Here is a 14,652-nt window from a genome sequence, read left to right as displayed (position 1 = left end):
AATCATCTGATGCCTAAATATACATTCAGTTTTCTATTTTACTTATTTATTTATTGCTAATGCAACACAGAAGTATGTGGAGATCCTCACTGATGCAGAAATATCATCTTTACAATGGAATGGAATAGGTCAGGAAACTGTGATAAGCCAGGTTGCCATATTAACGGCTGAACATAATGTCCTGTCTACTTGAAAATAAGCTGAGCAAATGAAGCTCTCCGCACAAACTTTGAGATTGCTGCTGCTTACAGAAGAGACACATAGCTGCCAACTTTCCCCTTTTCTTGCAAGGAATCCTATTTGGAATAAGGGAATTTCCCTTTTAAAAAGGGAAAAGTTGACAGCTATGATTGGAGTTGTCATCAAGCTTGTACTAAGATGTAGTTGTTGCCTGATTACAGTTAATTTACCTGCTGCAGAATTAAAAATGTTGAGCATCAATCAACATATTGTTCAATCACACTACTTCAAACACACACACACACACACACACACACACACACACACACACACTCTTTCAGCCAAATATCAATATTCTCACAGCGGGGTAGTGGGTTTTGTTTATCCAGCTCCCTGTCTTTGTCTGGGACGTACAAAAGCACATCCTTCAACATAGAGCTGTGTTCTACATCCCCAGTTGGTGGCAGTGATGCTTCTGAATACCAGCTGCTGGAAACCACAGAAGGGGAGAATGCTCTTGTGTTTGGATCCTGTTGTGGATTTCCCACAGGCTTCTGGCTGGCCATTGTGAGAAGAAGATACTGGAAGAGATGGACTACTGGCCTGAACCAGCAAGATACTATTAAGTTCATAGAAATTTACATCCCATGGAACCAATGGCATCATGGAGCCCACTCCATTCCATGGAAAAGATCCAATTAAAATTAAAGCCCTAAACTATATAAATTCAAACTCAGTTGTAGGTTTCTTATTACAGAATTAGTTTTAGAGCCAAATTTTAGAGTTCCCTTAACACACCTGTTGTTGGCAGTACAGATTCCGAATAGCTTCCACATAAAAGCAACAGAGAGCATGGCCTCATTGCAAGTACCTGCTTCGTATGCCACACAGATGCTTGGTTTTGTGGAATCCTCAGCTCTGGTCTCCCATGCAAGACTTTTAAAAGGCAACTGACATTTAGATGAGCGATCCAGAAGTCCTACAACATGGCGGCCAATTGTTTCTTCTACAGCTACAGTAGTCTTCACGACTTCCAACAGAATCTTCAGCAGTCTGTTATTAGCTTTCTGCAAGGCACATCTGGAAACAGAAAACAGAAAGCGAACTCAATCAAAATGTGTGCATTGAGAATTACACGCTACACAACGGTAACAGAAATATTAGATGCAGGGTATAAAGATGCAGACAAAACTTAACAAAATCCAAATAAGCAACAAACGGTAGAAAGTTGTGTGATTGGCGTATTAACTCAAACTGAACCAAATACCACTTACTGCCACATGAATAAAGTTAATGATTCAAAGCCATGGATAAGGGAACATCAGAACTAAATGACTCCCCCAGGTAGCGCAATAAGCAAAGGGGTTTACTAGCATACTCAATGGTTCCAACTCCCAAAGATAACAGGATGTTGGATGAGATGAAACTTTGATCTGATCCAGGAGGGCTCTTACAGTACTTTGATGGATAAAAAAAAAATACTTGATCCTGTGTATATTAAGTTCCACTATGTTAAATGGAGCCAACCCCAAATAATCATGCATAGAACTGATATTTTGAGCACCAACTTATGCATGTTTAAGAGATTTTTGGGGCACCTTTGGGGACATGTTTGCTCAGAACCAAGGCCCCATCTGCACTATACATTTAAAGTAACATTACACCACTTTAAATAGTCCCAGCTTCTCCTAAAGAACCATGAGAACTGTAGTTTAAGGGTTCTGAGAGTTCCTCGGGAAGAGGGATTGACTTTTAAACCACTTTGAGAATCGTGCAGAGAAAACCACAAGCGACATTACTTGGTTCTTTTTATTGTAATCACACAGCTTGTATCTGTCAACCAGAAAAATCACTGTTACAAAAAACCAAACTGTAAAATGTAAGTTAGAATAAAGGTATAATGATATCATGGAGCTTAATGCATATGGACAAATCAGTTTCGCATATAGAGCACAGCCATAGATGTGGCACAAGGCACTAACGATCACTACAAATTCCAGTGATAATACAGCTACTTATTTAATTCAGTAATTAAATTTTAACACCCCACCCTGAGTTTTTAATGTGTAAGCATTCAAAGTAAAAAGAGACAAGGATTCAATCCAGGCTCATTTTAGTCAAGCAATGCCTTGAGATGAAAACATCTACAGATCTGTCGTCACATTACATAGCTTGACTGCTAGCAAAGTGCTGACATATCATTGACATTGACCTATCAGCCTCAAAGTTATGCAATTTCTTCCAGCTGTTAGCATAAAGTTTCTCAGGCTGAAATATCTCAGTCTTCTTAACAGCATACCTTTCTTTGGAAAGGATATCAGGAGAAGTTTCTTCATGCTTTCCTTCATCTTCACCTTCACCAATTTTCTCTTTGGATTCATTCTGACTTACATTTTCACTCTGGGTAAGTTTTGGCAATGGCAGAGAGGAAAAAAGATACAAAAATCCCGTCATATTGGAATCAGCACGCCTTTCTGCTTCACAGTCATGTTATAAAAACGGGAGGGGGGAAAACCCCACACCATAATCCACAAGCTTTATATAGATTTAAGTAATAGTTAACTATCCTGTTATCAGATACCTCAAGCTAGAGATTGAAATAGTTTAGTCACAGCCTATAAGAATCAAGTTTGCTGTGCTAAGTAAACAGTTTCTTAGTTCCTTGTTGGGCGTTACTACAGCAACATTAAAATTACAGTCTGCTTTCAATATCATGTCAGCTGCCTATGCCCCACCTTCTTGTTTAATCAAACCCCATTTAAGTAAATATGACACCTAATAGGAAAACGTCCTGTGCTGAAAAGGGCAACAATAGCAAGGCTACTTCATTTACATTCCGCAGCTTCTAAAGACAGCCAGAGTCTACACTACCTGTGTCTGAGTACCACTGGTTTTTAGCTCACAGGGTAGCTTCTCTCTCCCTGGCAGGAGCTGCTCCTTTAGTGCTTCTAGTTCCTCCAAAAGCATTTGTTCTCTTTCTGTGATGATGCTTTCACTATCCAGTGTGTCACTCTAAAAAAAAAAAAAAAGAAGAAGAGCACACCACTAACATATTAGAAATACCACAAAAGGAATCAGATATATACTGTATCTGACAATCGTAAGGCTGGGTCCCAGATATGACACCGTTAAAAATTCTGTTCACTTTGGTCACAGGATTAAAGAGAAAACCCAGTCTAAAATTAGGACACTAAGATAAACAGTTCAGTAGTTAGTGTGTGTGTGCGCGCATGTGTACACGCACAAAAATATTTTTATGTGTATATGGGTTGGCTCTGGACTTACATTCATGGAAAGAACGGAGACCCAGCGGGCGCTCTCAGCTGCAGGAGGACCACAGTGATTTTTGCCCATTACAGTGGTACCTCGGGTTACATATGCTTCAGGTTACATACGCTTCAGGTTACAGACTCTGCTAACCCAGAAATAGTACCTCAGGTTAAGAACTTTGCTTCAGGATGAGAACAGAAATTGTGCTCCGGCGGCGCGGCAGCAGCAGGAGGCCCTATTAGCTAAAGCGGTGCTTCAGGTTAAGAACAGTTTCAGGTTAAGAACGGACCTCCAGAACGAATTAAGTACTTAACCCGAGGTACCACTGTATTCTTTTCCCTTGCATCCACCTTCTATGCTGTTCTTGAGGGTTCTGTAGCCCTCTGGAGTAGCTTTCCAGGTGGCTGCAAGGGCAAAGGAGAAATTGGGGCGGGGGGAACCCAGCTCCCCTTCCTCTATGCAAATAAAACTCCACTGAATGCAAGTCTGGATAGAATATCTCTTTCTTTCTTTCTTTCTTTCTCTCTCTCTCTCTCTGTACATACACAGAGCTTTTAACATATATTGGCAAACAAAATGTATTCATACTGCTTAATCAATTCCGCCATAAGATTGACACAAACACCCCTTTATTTGTATTCTTTATGGGGTGGTATTATTTAATCTCAGGCAAAATGTAGAACCTTTTCATTCTTATATCAAAGACATCTATTGAATTTCTGTTCACGGGTTGCCTAGAGAGAGCTAAACCATGAGCCTGGATTCGGACGACAAACTAAGCCAAATCATGACTTAGGTTCAGTACAGTGCAGCAGCAGCAGCAGAACTGATGCTTGTAAAAGGCAAGGACCACTGTTCAATTCATGAAATATCCCCAAGGCTCTTTGAGTTTATGAGAATTGCCAATACCGCATTGGTAGTGACAAGAAAGCTACTCAATGTATCTGTATTTTTTTTTTAAAAAAAGTAATAAAGGAAATTTCAAGCCAAACAAGTGAAAAATGTATCCTTCACACAATATGCATCTAGATTCAGGTAGGTAGCCGTGTTGGTCTGAAGCAGTCGAAATAAATTTAAAAATTGTCCGGTAGCATATTCTTTAGATACCATCTGAAGAAGTGTGCATGCACACGAAAGCTTATACCCAGAACAAATTTAGTTGGTCTCTAAGGTGCTACTGGACAATTTTTTAATTTATTTCAACAATATGCATCTGTTTGTGCATGTCATAAGTCTTATAGAAAACCATGGGCAGGGGAAGGTTTTTTTTTGGGGGGGGGGGTTGCCCATATTTCCAGATCGTTCCTGTCTCAGGGCTCACATTACCTCTGCTAACTGTACTTTAAGCCTATCAAGCTCTGCTAGGAGGATCTCTTGGTTTTCTTTCTGCAGCTCCATCTGTTTCATGTGACCCTGTTTCAATATTTCTGTTGCCTGCTGATGTTCCTGATGCTGACGGACAAGCTCTTGACGCATATCTTCCAAACGCTCTTCATACAATGATCTCTGACTTGAAGATACTACGCTGGAGGTTGAAACTTCATTTTTAATCTGTAATTTTTGTTGGCAAGTATTAAAAATGGCATGAGTTCCATGAAGTAAAATTTTTATCTTACATAGATGTACCTTACATTACCTGTATACCACCAACATCAGATTTTAAAACTCAAGAAGTTTAAAGCCATGCTTTGCTAATAAGAACATTTATGGTAATAAAATGTTATTTACAGTGCAGTCCTATAGATATATACTCAAAGTAAGCACCATCAAGTTCAAGAAAACTTACTCCAAAATAAGCATGCAGGATTGCAACCTTAGTGAACTTTTAGTCTTTTATGTCCTTTTTTGCATTATTTTGTTTGAACCAGGCTTCCTCAACCTTGGCCCTCCAGATTTTTTAAGACTACAATTCCCAGCATCCCTGACCACTGGTCCTGCTAGCTAGGGATCATGGGAGTTGTAGGCCAAAAAACATCTGGAGGGCCAAAGTTGAGGAAGCCTGGTTTGAACTATACAAGCTGAATATCAACCACCACAATTACAGGATATCCACCCTACCCCCATTCTCAAGCATTATTGTTCACAACAGAATGAGTGGTTTGCTAACCATGCACTGGGAACAAAGAAAATTCACCAAATTATGATTTTCAAAGTAATTTTTTTGAAATATGTTTGATTGTATTTACCAGAGATGAATTCTGCATAAGCTCTCTATCATTTAAGGAAGAGATTGTTGAATCAAAGTTGTGTAACCCAAATGTTTTAGCAGGCTTAACATCTGGTTGAAATTGTCCTTCAAGTGATGAAATTTCACCACATTCTTCACTGATCTCTCTGCTAAGTGATTTGGATTCTTCATAATTAGGCATCGAAATGAGAAGAGAAGCACTATCGAATTTTTCAAGACAATCCTTTCTAGTGAAATTATTTTCTTGCTGAGTTTCTATTGGTACTACCGATAACATTTCTTCTTCCTTTAGATTTGCAATCCTTGCTAGTTCATTTTTCTGTGCAAACTCAACGCTCATGGTTACCACCACCTTAATAAATAACAAATCGAGAGTGAGAGAAAGAGAGGAGGTACTTTAGATTTTCATATGATCAATGTATGATACATTCCCTCCATCAGTGACAGCGTAAAATTAAGCTTGCATTATACATATTAAAACAAGTATTCAACAAAACAAATTATTTTTATTTTTAATCATTTGTGACATTTGATAAATGGCAGAAATATACATGGGTTAACAGGAATTAACTAAAGGAATGCTGAAGTAGTACAAAGGGAAATATCTATATAAGGACTTGCTTACAAGGCAAGACGTACTCCTCAAAATATTCCACAATGCACACAGCACTGACAGGAGTACTTCTTGACTCAGTTCAGTTTATACCAAACCATGATCTGTGCTAACCATAGTTGAGAAGCCAAACTACAGTCTGAATCAGGTCTGGAGAAAGTTTTCAAGACCATGAGCTGCATTTCCTCAGGGACAACTTGTGGGGCACAGGGAATCACATGCCAGTGGTCAGCTGACACAGAGGCAAATCTGGGTGAAGTAATGGAGGTACTCTTATGTCTGGACAGTTGGCTACATTTCAGCCACCCAAAAACCAGAGGTTTCTACACTCCATCACCCACTACCATCACTCCTTCCTTCATCGAGGCATCACAGTTCAAGGAGACATTCAAGCTAGGCAAAAGGCTGTGATGAGAGTCCAGGGCTGATGAGGGGTATGGCCCTGGGAGACTCTCAAGTGTGGAATAGAAAGGCTTGAAGGGATTCATTTGACAACCCACCCCCCAGCCTTAAGTTCCCCAACCCTGTTTGAAACTACCACACAAGAAGAAGAGAGAAGAGTTTGGATATGATATCCCGCCTTTCACTCCCCTTCAGGAGTCTCAAAGCAGCTATCAATCTCCTTTCCCTTCCTCCCCCACAACAAACACTCTGTAAGGTGAGTGGGGCTGAGAGACTTCAAAGAAGTGTGACTGGCCCAAGGTCACCCAGCAGCTGCATGTGGAGGAGCGGAGACACGACCCCGGTTCCCCAGATTACGTGACTACCGCTCTTAACCACTACACCACACTGGCTCTCAAATGATGCTTTACACTGTTTGTCAGTCTTGTTTGCTCAGCACTCCTGTATTTACAGGCAGTTGGCTCTCTGGTTGGCCTATATACACTGTCTGTCAGTTTAGATGTAATGCCAAACTATAGTAAACCTTCCTTAACCTTGTTTTCGCATGATTCTGAATTAAGCCCCAATATATTGCCCTAGAAAGATGGTACCTTTGCTACTTCTTGTAGTAATTTTTCTTGGTACTGTTCTTCCAGAAATTCAGTAACAGCAATGTCATTAGTGAGCTATATATACATTAAAAAAAAAAAAAAACAGAAATAGGAAATGTATTCATTTTTAAAGATTTTTTTTAAAAAAGAAAATCACTTTTGACTATTCTAAAAGGTTAACTGTACATATTATAAACTATGCCTTCAGCGTGAAGCAAGGTGATGGCCAGGCATAGACTTTCAAAGTTGTATACAACTCTGATTTCTACAAGTAATATAATAGCAGCTCTTTTACTGGCTAAAGCACAGGTTTTTGTAGGGGCTCAGCAGTGACTCATCCTGCATCTCATATTGTAGGTAATAACAGCCCATACCACAAAGCCCTGTTTTTTTGCTGCAGCAGAATTAACACAGCACATTACCCTTTTGAAACACATGCTGAGTGTTCTATCTCGGAATCAAATAGAAGTTGTTAAGAGTGAGGAGAATCTCCTGACCAAGTATGGAATCACTTTACAGTGTTATCATTTGCTCAAGAGGCCCAAATCTACTTAAATAATGCTAAAGGTAGTTCGATCACTGCAAATCAGTTAATCCCAGATGAAATCTGTTTACAAGTTTTGTGTGTGGTTTATGTTGATGAGGATCTCTTATTTGTAAACACTAAAAAGTATGCTGAAAAAAAATCCAGAGTAATCTACAGTACCGTACCTCTTCTGGGTTTTCTGTACATTGTTGACGACTACTTTTGGTGTTCTTCCCATTCTGCTTAACTTCATTTTCCTGTGATTCCACAGAAATACTAAAAAGAAATTTTTAAAAGGTGAAGCACTAGATGACATTTCCTCTCCTAAGATGTGTCCATTGTTAAAAGAAAACACCCATCAGAGTCACAGATACAATGAAACTTTCCAAAGCAATCCAATATTAATAGATAACATAATCACCATTGTTTCTCAAAAGTGGCAAGTACAGTCGTACCTTGGTTTTCAAGCAGCTGAGTTCTCGAACATTTTCGCTCCTGAACGCTGCAAACCTGGAAGTGACTGTTGCGGTTTGCAAACTATTTTCGGAAGCCGAACACCCGACGGGGCTTCCATGGCTTCTGATTGGCTGCAGGAGCAATTTGGTTTCCAAACGTTTTGGAAGTCGAACGGACTTCCAGAACACATTCCATTTGACTTCCAAGGTACGACTGTACATGAAAAGGCAGCCGTATTTCTTACAACTATAGAACATAAATGTCAGAGGTATCTAAACAATTTCACTGAAAGATAGCAGAAGGGTGATCTGTATCAAGTCTGGGAGTTTCCAAAACCTAAAAGCACACTGGTTGGGACCTTATAAACAAGCTGCTCACATGCTTGTCAGGGCGCCTCCAGTTAACCAAACCGATTCCCCCTTTCTTACCGGGAAGAGGCGCACTAGTATATTTGCCTCGTCTCCTCCCTTCATGCTAAAATAGTACATGGTACCCTCATCCTTGTCTCATACTGCGGCACCTAGAGAAGACCAGGGGCTTGATAGTATGAAGGTTTTCCCTGCTATCCCAACTGCTGCATTCTGCTTTGCAGATGATCTCTCACATCCACACTCTCTGCCACAGCTCTTTAGTGCTCAAGCAGCAAAGACACACGAGGGAGGGACTGGTGTTTGTTGTTGATATTCAGCCACATCCCTTGTGCTTTTATGTTCCTGCTGTTTCTCTAGATCCTGCGGAAGCTGGAAACCAGGTGTTTTCAATTTCCCCAGGGCCAGGACTCACCCTGCAGCAGATGATCTCTCTCATGCCTCATTCATTATCACTCTGCAGTTCTTAAAGGCTCAGAGTCTGGGTAGGAGTGATATTTAAAATTTCCCCCAGTGCTCCTTTTCTCTATGATCAACATGCAACAATGATAGTAATGGCATTGTACTTGTTCTGGTTATCAGCTGTTTTGTGGAGCAGGGAAACCATGATTATCTCCCTCATGTTCTTGTACCTTCTTGATTCTCAGGCTAAGCAATACCACTGCTGAGGATTTGAAAACAAGTGGAGTCAGATAAACCCAGACTTTCAATATCATATTATTATTACTATCATCATCATCATTATTTTAAATTTCTTACCCATCCTTCACCATGAGGTCCCACAGGGCAGGTTACAACAATTTGTGTTCAATTTGCATTGCACAACATTGAATTTGATGTACTAATGTTCTGCCTTGGTGTTCAACAGTGTTCTATGTCCCTGTAGTTTCCCTGAATAGGGTGTTCCTGGACCCCTGGGAATTCTATTCCTAATCTACTAGAAACTGATTTGAATATCATAGTTTTAAATTGTAACCTGGCCTGTAGGACCTCATGATGAAGGGTGGGCAAGAAATTTAAAATAATAACCATAGTAATATGATATTGAGTGAATCTTAGACTGGAAAGATTTACTTTTCAGAGTTTGGGTTTATCTGATTCCAGTTGTTTCCAAGTCCTCAGCAGTGGTATTGAAGGGTTGCAGAGTTTCAGACAGGAGATGCCAGAGACTGAACTGGGACTTTCTGCCTGCAAAACCTTTGTTCTACAAACCACGTCATGGCACACACCCCTTCACAAATCATTCAGAAACCATGGTCTGAAGTGGTGGGGGCAGCCTGCACTGTCATTCTCCCAACAGCAGTCTCTGTTCACTGTTCCTATACAGGTGAAGAAACCATCACATTTTCTTTTGCTTATAAGACAATATGGTTGCAAATGGGAAAATCCTTGAGGAGAAAGCAAAACGCCCCCGTCATATACCAAAATGGTGGTGGGGAGCAAACTCATTTTTAGCTATGGAACAAAATTGCTTGTGTGATCTCTGTTATAGGTACCTGAAGCAATCAGAAGCCACACTGGCATCTTGGAGTCTGCTTTGTAAGTGGACTATCTCTGCAGTATATCTTTCCTCAGTTTCTTTCAACTGCTGATGGAAATATGATCTGAGGCGCTTCACTTCCTGAGCATGTTGTTCTTCAAGTCGAGTTTTAAAGTTATCCATGTCTTCCCAACAGGGTGACCTCACTTTAAGATCTATGTATGAACAAATCATAAACAATAATTCTAAACATATCATCAACCGGGGTGGGGAGGTGGGGAAGCAATGATATCAGAGCAACATTTCCTTTTACAATGAATACAATTTGTTTGGGGCGGTACTAGCAATCACTCCAAAGGGTTTAGGAATTCACGTGAGCTTCTCACTAGCATCCGACTTTCAGGATTCTCAACCCGACAATTATAACTGAGTGGGGCCTTCATCAAGATGGGCCAGCACTACCAGCAGTGTCAGGGCATGTTCTAAAGGTAGAAAGATACTGAATCAAGCCCAGATTCAGGTCAGTTCAAGTTGTACAGAGGTACCTTCAGAAGAAAGTGGCCCCTGGTCTTCAGTTGTGGGGAGAGCTTTCTTTTCTCCCCATTCTTGCTCCTCAACTAGCATACATGCAGTACCCAGATCAAAATGGTACCTCCATATTTCACATGAGTTGTCAGCGTTATTTTTTCATTCCACACCCCCAAAGCACTAGCCAAGTTTATTCACTCTAGAAGTTCTTCAATGTTCCCCCCACCCCATGTACATTTTGAGATTTGCCCAATATGGGAAGGGTCTGTGGCTTTGTAACCGACTTAAATGGATTTGTTTGCTTATATTACACAGATCTTCTAATTTGACTTTAAATGTATATCTTTACCAGCAAGATCCTGTGACGGAGTAGGTAAACATTCTACACTCTGTTGAAGACAGTTGCTTTCTTTTCCATTGTATTCTGCAAATGATGCCTCTTGCTCTTCAAGCTGGAGAAAATTAAATAGAACCAAATGGGAGACATGGAACATTAACTTTCTTTCTAAAATTGCTGCTAACATTTTACTTTTTGTATATCCTGCTGAATTCTGCATAAATGTGGACAGTTTCAAAGTTGTGATAAAACTATATTGCCACTGAAATGTATATATATCTAACTCATAGCTCTTTGGTTGTGCTTAAGTTATTATGTCAACAGTCTTGGGTGCCTTCATTTCTATGAATGTATACTCAGAAGTAAGCCTCATTGAGTTTCCAAAAATATATATTCTATCCTTAAATAACATAAGAGAAGATGCATCTAGCTCAGCAGCCTGTTGTCAGTTGTCAACCAGATTCCTGTGAGAATCCCGCAAGCAGCACCTATGTGCAACAGCACATTTCCCCAGGTGGTTCACAGCACCTGGTATACAGAGGCATACTGCCTCCCATAAACGGAAATATAATGTAGTATTCATCAGCATTAGCCATTAATTGCCTTGTTTCATTCTCCTTAAAGCCATCCAAGCTGGTGACCATCACCACTGGAAGCAAGTGCCATAGTTTAACTATGCACTATGGGAATAAGTACTTCCCTTACCATCAGTGATATTTACAATGCAGTGTTATGCATGTGTAACTCAGAAAAGCGGCTCGCTCCTTAATGTCTAGGATACAAGCAAAAAGCAACCTACCTTTTTTCTGTCTTTCACAAACTTTGAATGATAGTCCAGTAATCTGTGATACTCTTCTGTTATCTTGCTCAGAAGAATTTGCAGGGTTCCTTGCAAAGCTAAAGGCAGAGAATCAATTAAACACAATTATTGTGTTGCTCTTGTGTATTCATTTCTTTTCTTTCTACAAACATTACATTAAACAGCATTCTACTGCTATGTTCTTGGAAAATGTAGTATATCCTTTTTACCTTGCCACAGATGATGATTTTTCTCCTCTTTAATCAGCCAAATGTGGCATATTCTCTACAAGCAACTTATTGCAAAGGGGAAATAATCCTAGCACACCATAGCCATTAAATTGTTTCCTAAATATCATTTTTTGTTTTTACTGTCCCTGTTAGGTTTTAAAGTATTATGGAGCAAAATCTTGGACTTGGTTTCAGTTACTTGCTAAATGTTAAAGAGACTTTAAAAAAATATTCCCATGACCGACCGTGCTGTTGGTCCTGCAGCTCAGACTTCTGTCCCTCCAATTCTAATATCCCCTCTTTTCCAGTGAGCTTGGCTCAGTTTCACCTCTCTTTTTTATTCTCTCAAGCAGCTCTGATGATTCACCCCAAGTATTTTACCATGGAGTCAAGCTGCTTACTTTTCCCATTGGACCATAACAATTTTTAACTTGCTGTAGAATTCTCATGGTCACAGAACCCTTTCCTAAGTCCACTGTCTTGAGTCTCCCTTTAGACTGCTCAAGCCTCTTTCTAGCCCCTTGGCCCACAGCTACAGCCTCCAAGGCTTCCTGAATCCAATCTAGAAAGCTAACATTCTGCCAGAATATCACTGCTCCAATTGCTCCTGTGCCATCCACTGCCATGCTGAACTCTGGTAAAGAGATTTCTCTAGCTTTTCCAGCCATGCTATGATCCTGCCAGTGCTAGCTTCAGCTCCAAGTTGCTCCTCATATAAAAGCAGCATTTCTATGTTTACAACTGCTACCAAGGAGATAAAAGACAGGGCTATAAAAGTAAGATTTGTGTTTTTTGTTACCTTGGGCTTCTGCTCTTGATATTAACACTGAGTTCGATTGTTCTCTCTCCCCAGCACCAGATTCAACAGCAGGTGAAACATTTTCAAGTTGAACGCTGCAAAGGGACTACAAACAAAGGAAGAAAGTTAAACATATTCCCATTGCATCTGACTGTATCAAGCAAACAGGACGAGGTCAATAAAACCATTATAACACCTTGATTCTTCCTCCTAAAATGGGCATGAAGAGAATTTAGCAAGAGGTAGATCCACAATTCAACAATCCTAAGAGATTCGCCCATATCGTTCTCATGTGAGATGTAGGGATCCACAAGTGCACACAATAAAAGAACTTTTGGTTTAATTTTAATAGATGAAAGAACACAGGATTTGCAAGTATCCTGTGGTAAAATGCTTCTCACCTGAGTGAGCTTAGAACATTCTTCAGCTACTGTTTTGCTAAGCCTTTCTAGATGCACCCATGGAGACTGGCCTTCTTCATCTGTGAAGATAAACCATCACTGAAAATTATTTATTTTAGAATGCTTTCCAAAATTTTGAGAAAGGGAGACAATAAAGACAGATATTTGGGTCTGTTTTATCTGTACGCTATAATAAAATTTAAAATACAAAGCAGAGCAATCAGTTGAATGATTTATTACAGTCAACAACCAGTGAAATTAGAAGACAACAGTGGAGGGTCAAAGAAACATAGAGATGCCTCCAAGCAAAGGCAGGAAATGAATTGAAGCCTCTCAATGTTGGGCACCTAGATACTTCTTCTGAAGTTTGGCATTTCCTAAGGAGCAACCAAATCCCACATGATAACCTTTCTCACTCATGAGAAGAAGCAGAAAGAATAAACCACAGGGTTACAGGGAACCAGGCAGAGGGCCTTCTCGGTAGTGGCGCCTTCCCTGTGGAACACCCTCCCACCAGATGTCAAAGAGAACAACTACTACCAGGCTTTTAGAAGACATCTGAAGGCAGCCCTGTTTCAGGAAGCTTTTAATGTTTGATGTATTATAGTATTTTAATATTCTTTTGGAAGCCGCCCAGAGTGGCTGGGGAAGCCCAGCCAGATGGGCGGGGTATAAATAATAAATTATTATTATTATTATTATTATTATTATTATTATTATTATTATTAAACCAACCGCTTTGCACAAAGTAAAATCTTGAGATAATCTGCTGGTTGGAATTTGCTAAACCAAATGCCTGCCTCAGATTGGGAGTCAGAGTTCTGCATTTGTATACCTTAGCATCTTATGTAAAAAACAAACAAACTATAGCATTGCTTTTTAAGGTCAATCTGTTTAAACCGGATACAAATGTTAAATCAGAAATCACAAAATTAAAATAAGAAGACACCAAAAACCTGCTTTACGTGCTACATCATGAGCACCATAATAATGTATGCAATGGTCTACTGCTGCCAAACTAAAACCAACTACTAATACAAAAGTACTGCCTCATATTTAAAACTTCAAACTAATTTTCCTCCACTTCACCACTTTACCTATGTTTTGATTTTTAACGTTCTGAAGATCTAGTTGGTTTTTCATAAGTTCATTCAGTTCTTGCGCATGATGAGACTGGAGCTCTTCTTTAAGAGCAGAAAGCGCATTCTCCTTTTCATTTTCCATGCATTCGCGCACTTGGTCCACGTGAGCCGAGTAAACCAAAGACAGGCAAATGCGCTGGGCTTCCATCTGCAGTTTTAAATCGCTCTAAGTAGAGATGGGCATCGTATGAGGGTATCAATAATTTTTTTCTAATCAACGGCTTTAAACGTAGCATCAAAACATCGGCAAATCAGCATTTGAGCTTATTTTACAAGACTTCAATCAATCATGCAAAATAAAAAAACACCTGAATACCAAAGTTCTCACTAAACATTGCCACAT

At 39.8% G+C, this 14,652-nt stretch overlaps 1 protein-coding gene across 13 annotated transcripts in view; it reads right to left on the bottom strand.

The window, feature by feature from the left end:
* Positions 1 to 14,652, bottom strand: part of AKAP9 (A-kinase anchoring protein 9) — a 100,799-nt gene that overhangs the window by 54,000 nt on the left and 32,147 nt on the right. For 10 of the 13 annotated variants that reach the window (XM_077936929.1, XM_028750228.2, XM_028750218.2 and 7 more), the window contains 13 exons: positions 14,265 to 14,475; positions 13,168 to 13,247; positions 12,767 to 12,872; positions 11,738 to 11,835; positions 10,951 to 11,053; positions 10,090 to 10,288; positions 7,955 to 8,045; positions 7,244 to 7,318; positions 5,637 to 5,990; positions 4,777 to 5,001; positions 3,052 to 3,192; positions 2,480 to 2,580; positions 1,052 to 1,260 (listed from right to left, as the gene is read on the bottom strand). In XM_077936929.1, the coding sequence (XP_077793055.1) occupies positions 1,052 to 1,260; positions 2,480 to 2,580; positions 3,052 to 3,192; positions 4,777 to 5,001; positions 5,637 to 5,990; positions 7,244 to 7,318; positions 7,955 to 8,045; positions 10,090 to 10,288; positions 10,951 to 11,053; positions 11,738 to 11,835; positions 12,767 to 12,872; positions 13,168 to 13,247; positions 14,265 to 14,475 (1,993 nt within the window). The remainder of the gene's footprint in view (positions 1 to 1,051; positions 1,261 to 2,479; positions 2,581 to 3,051; positions 3,193 to 4,776; positions 5,002 to 5,636; positions 5,991 to 7,243; positions 7,319 to 7,954; positions 8,046 to 10,089; positions 10,289 to 10,950; positions 11,054 to 11,737; positions 11,836 to 12,766; positions 12,873 to 13,167; positions 13,248 to 14,264; positions 14,476 to 14,652) is intronic. The other 3 variants (XM_077936928.1, XM_077936932.1, XM_028750227.2) reach the window with 2 other exon arrangements.

The sequence above is a fragment of the Podarcis muralis genome, chromosome 12 (genome assembly GCF_964188315.1).
Source record: "Podarcis muralis chromosome 12, rPodMur119.hap1.1, whole genome shotgun sequence".
In the NCBI taxonomy this organism is placed as follows: domain Eukaryota; kingdom Metazoa; phylum Chordata; class Lepidosauria; order Squamata; family Lacertidae; genus Podarcis; species Podarcis muralis.
This window is presented reverse-complemented; position numbering and strand designations above follow the sequence as displayed.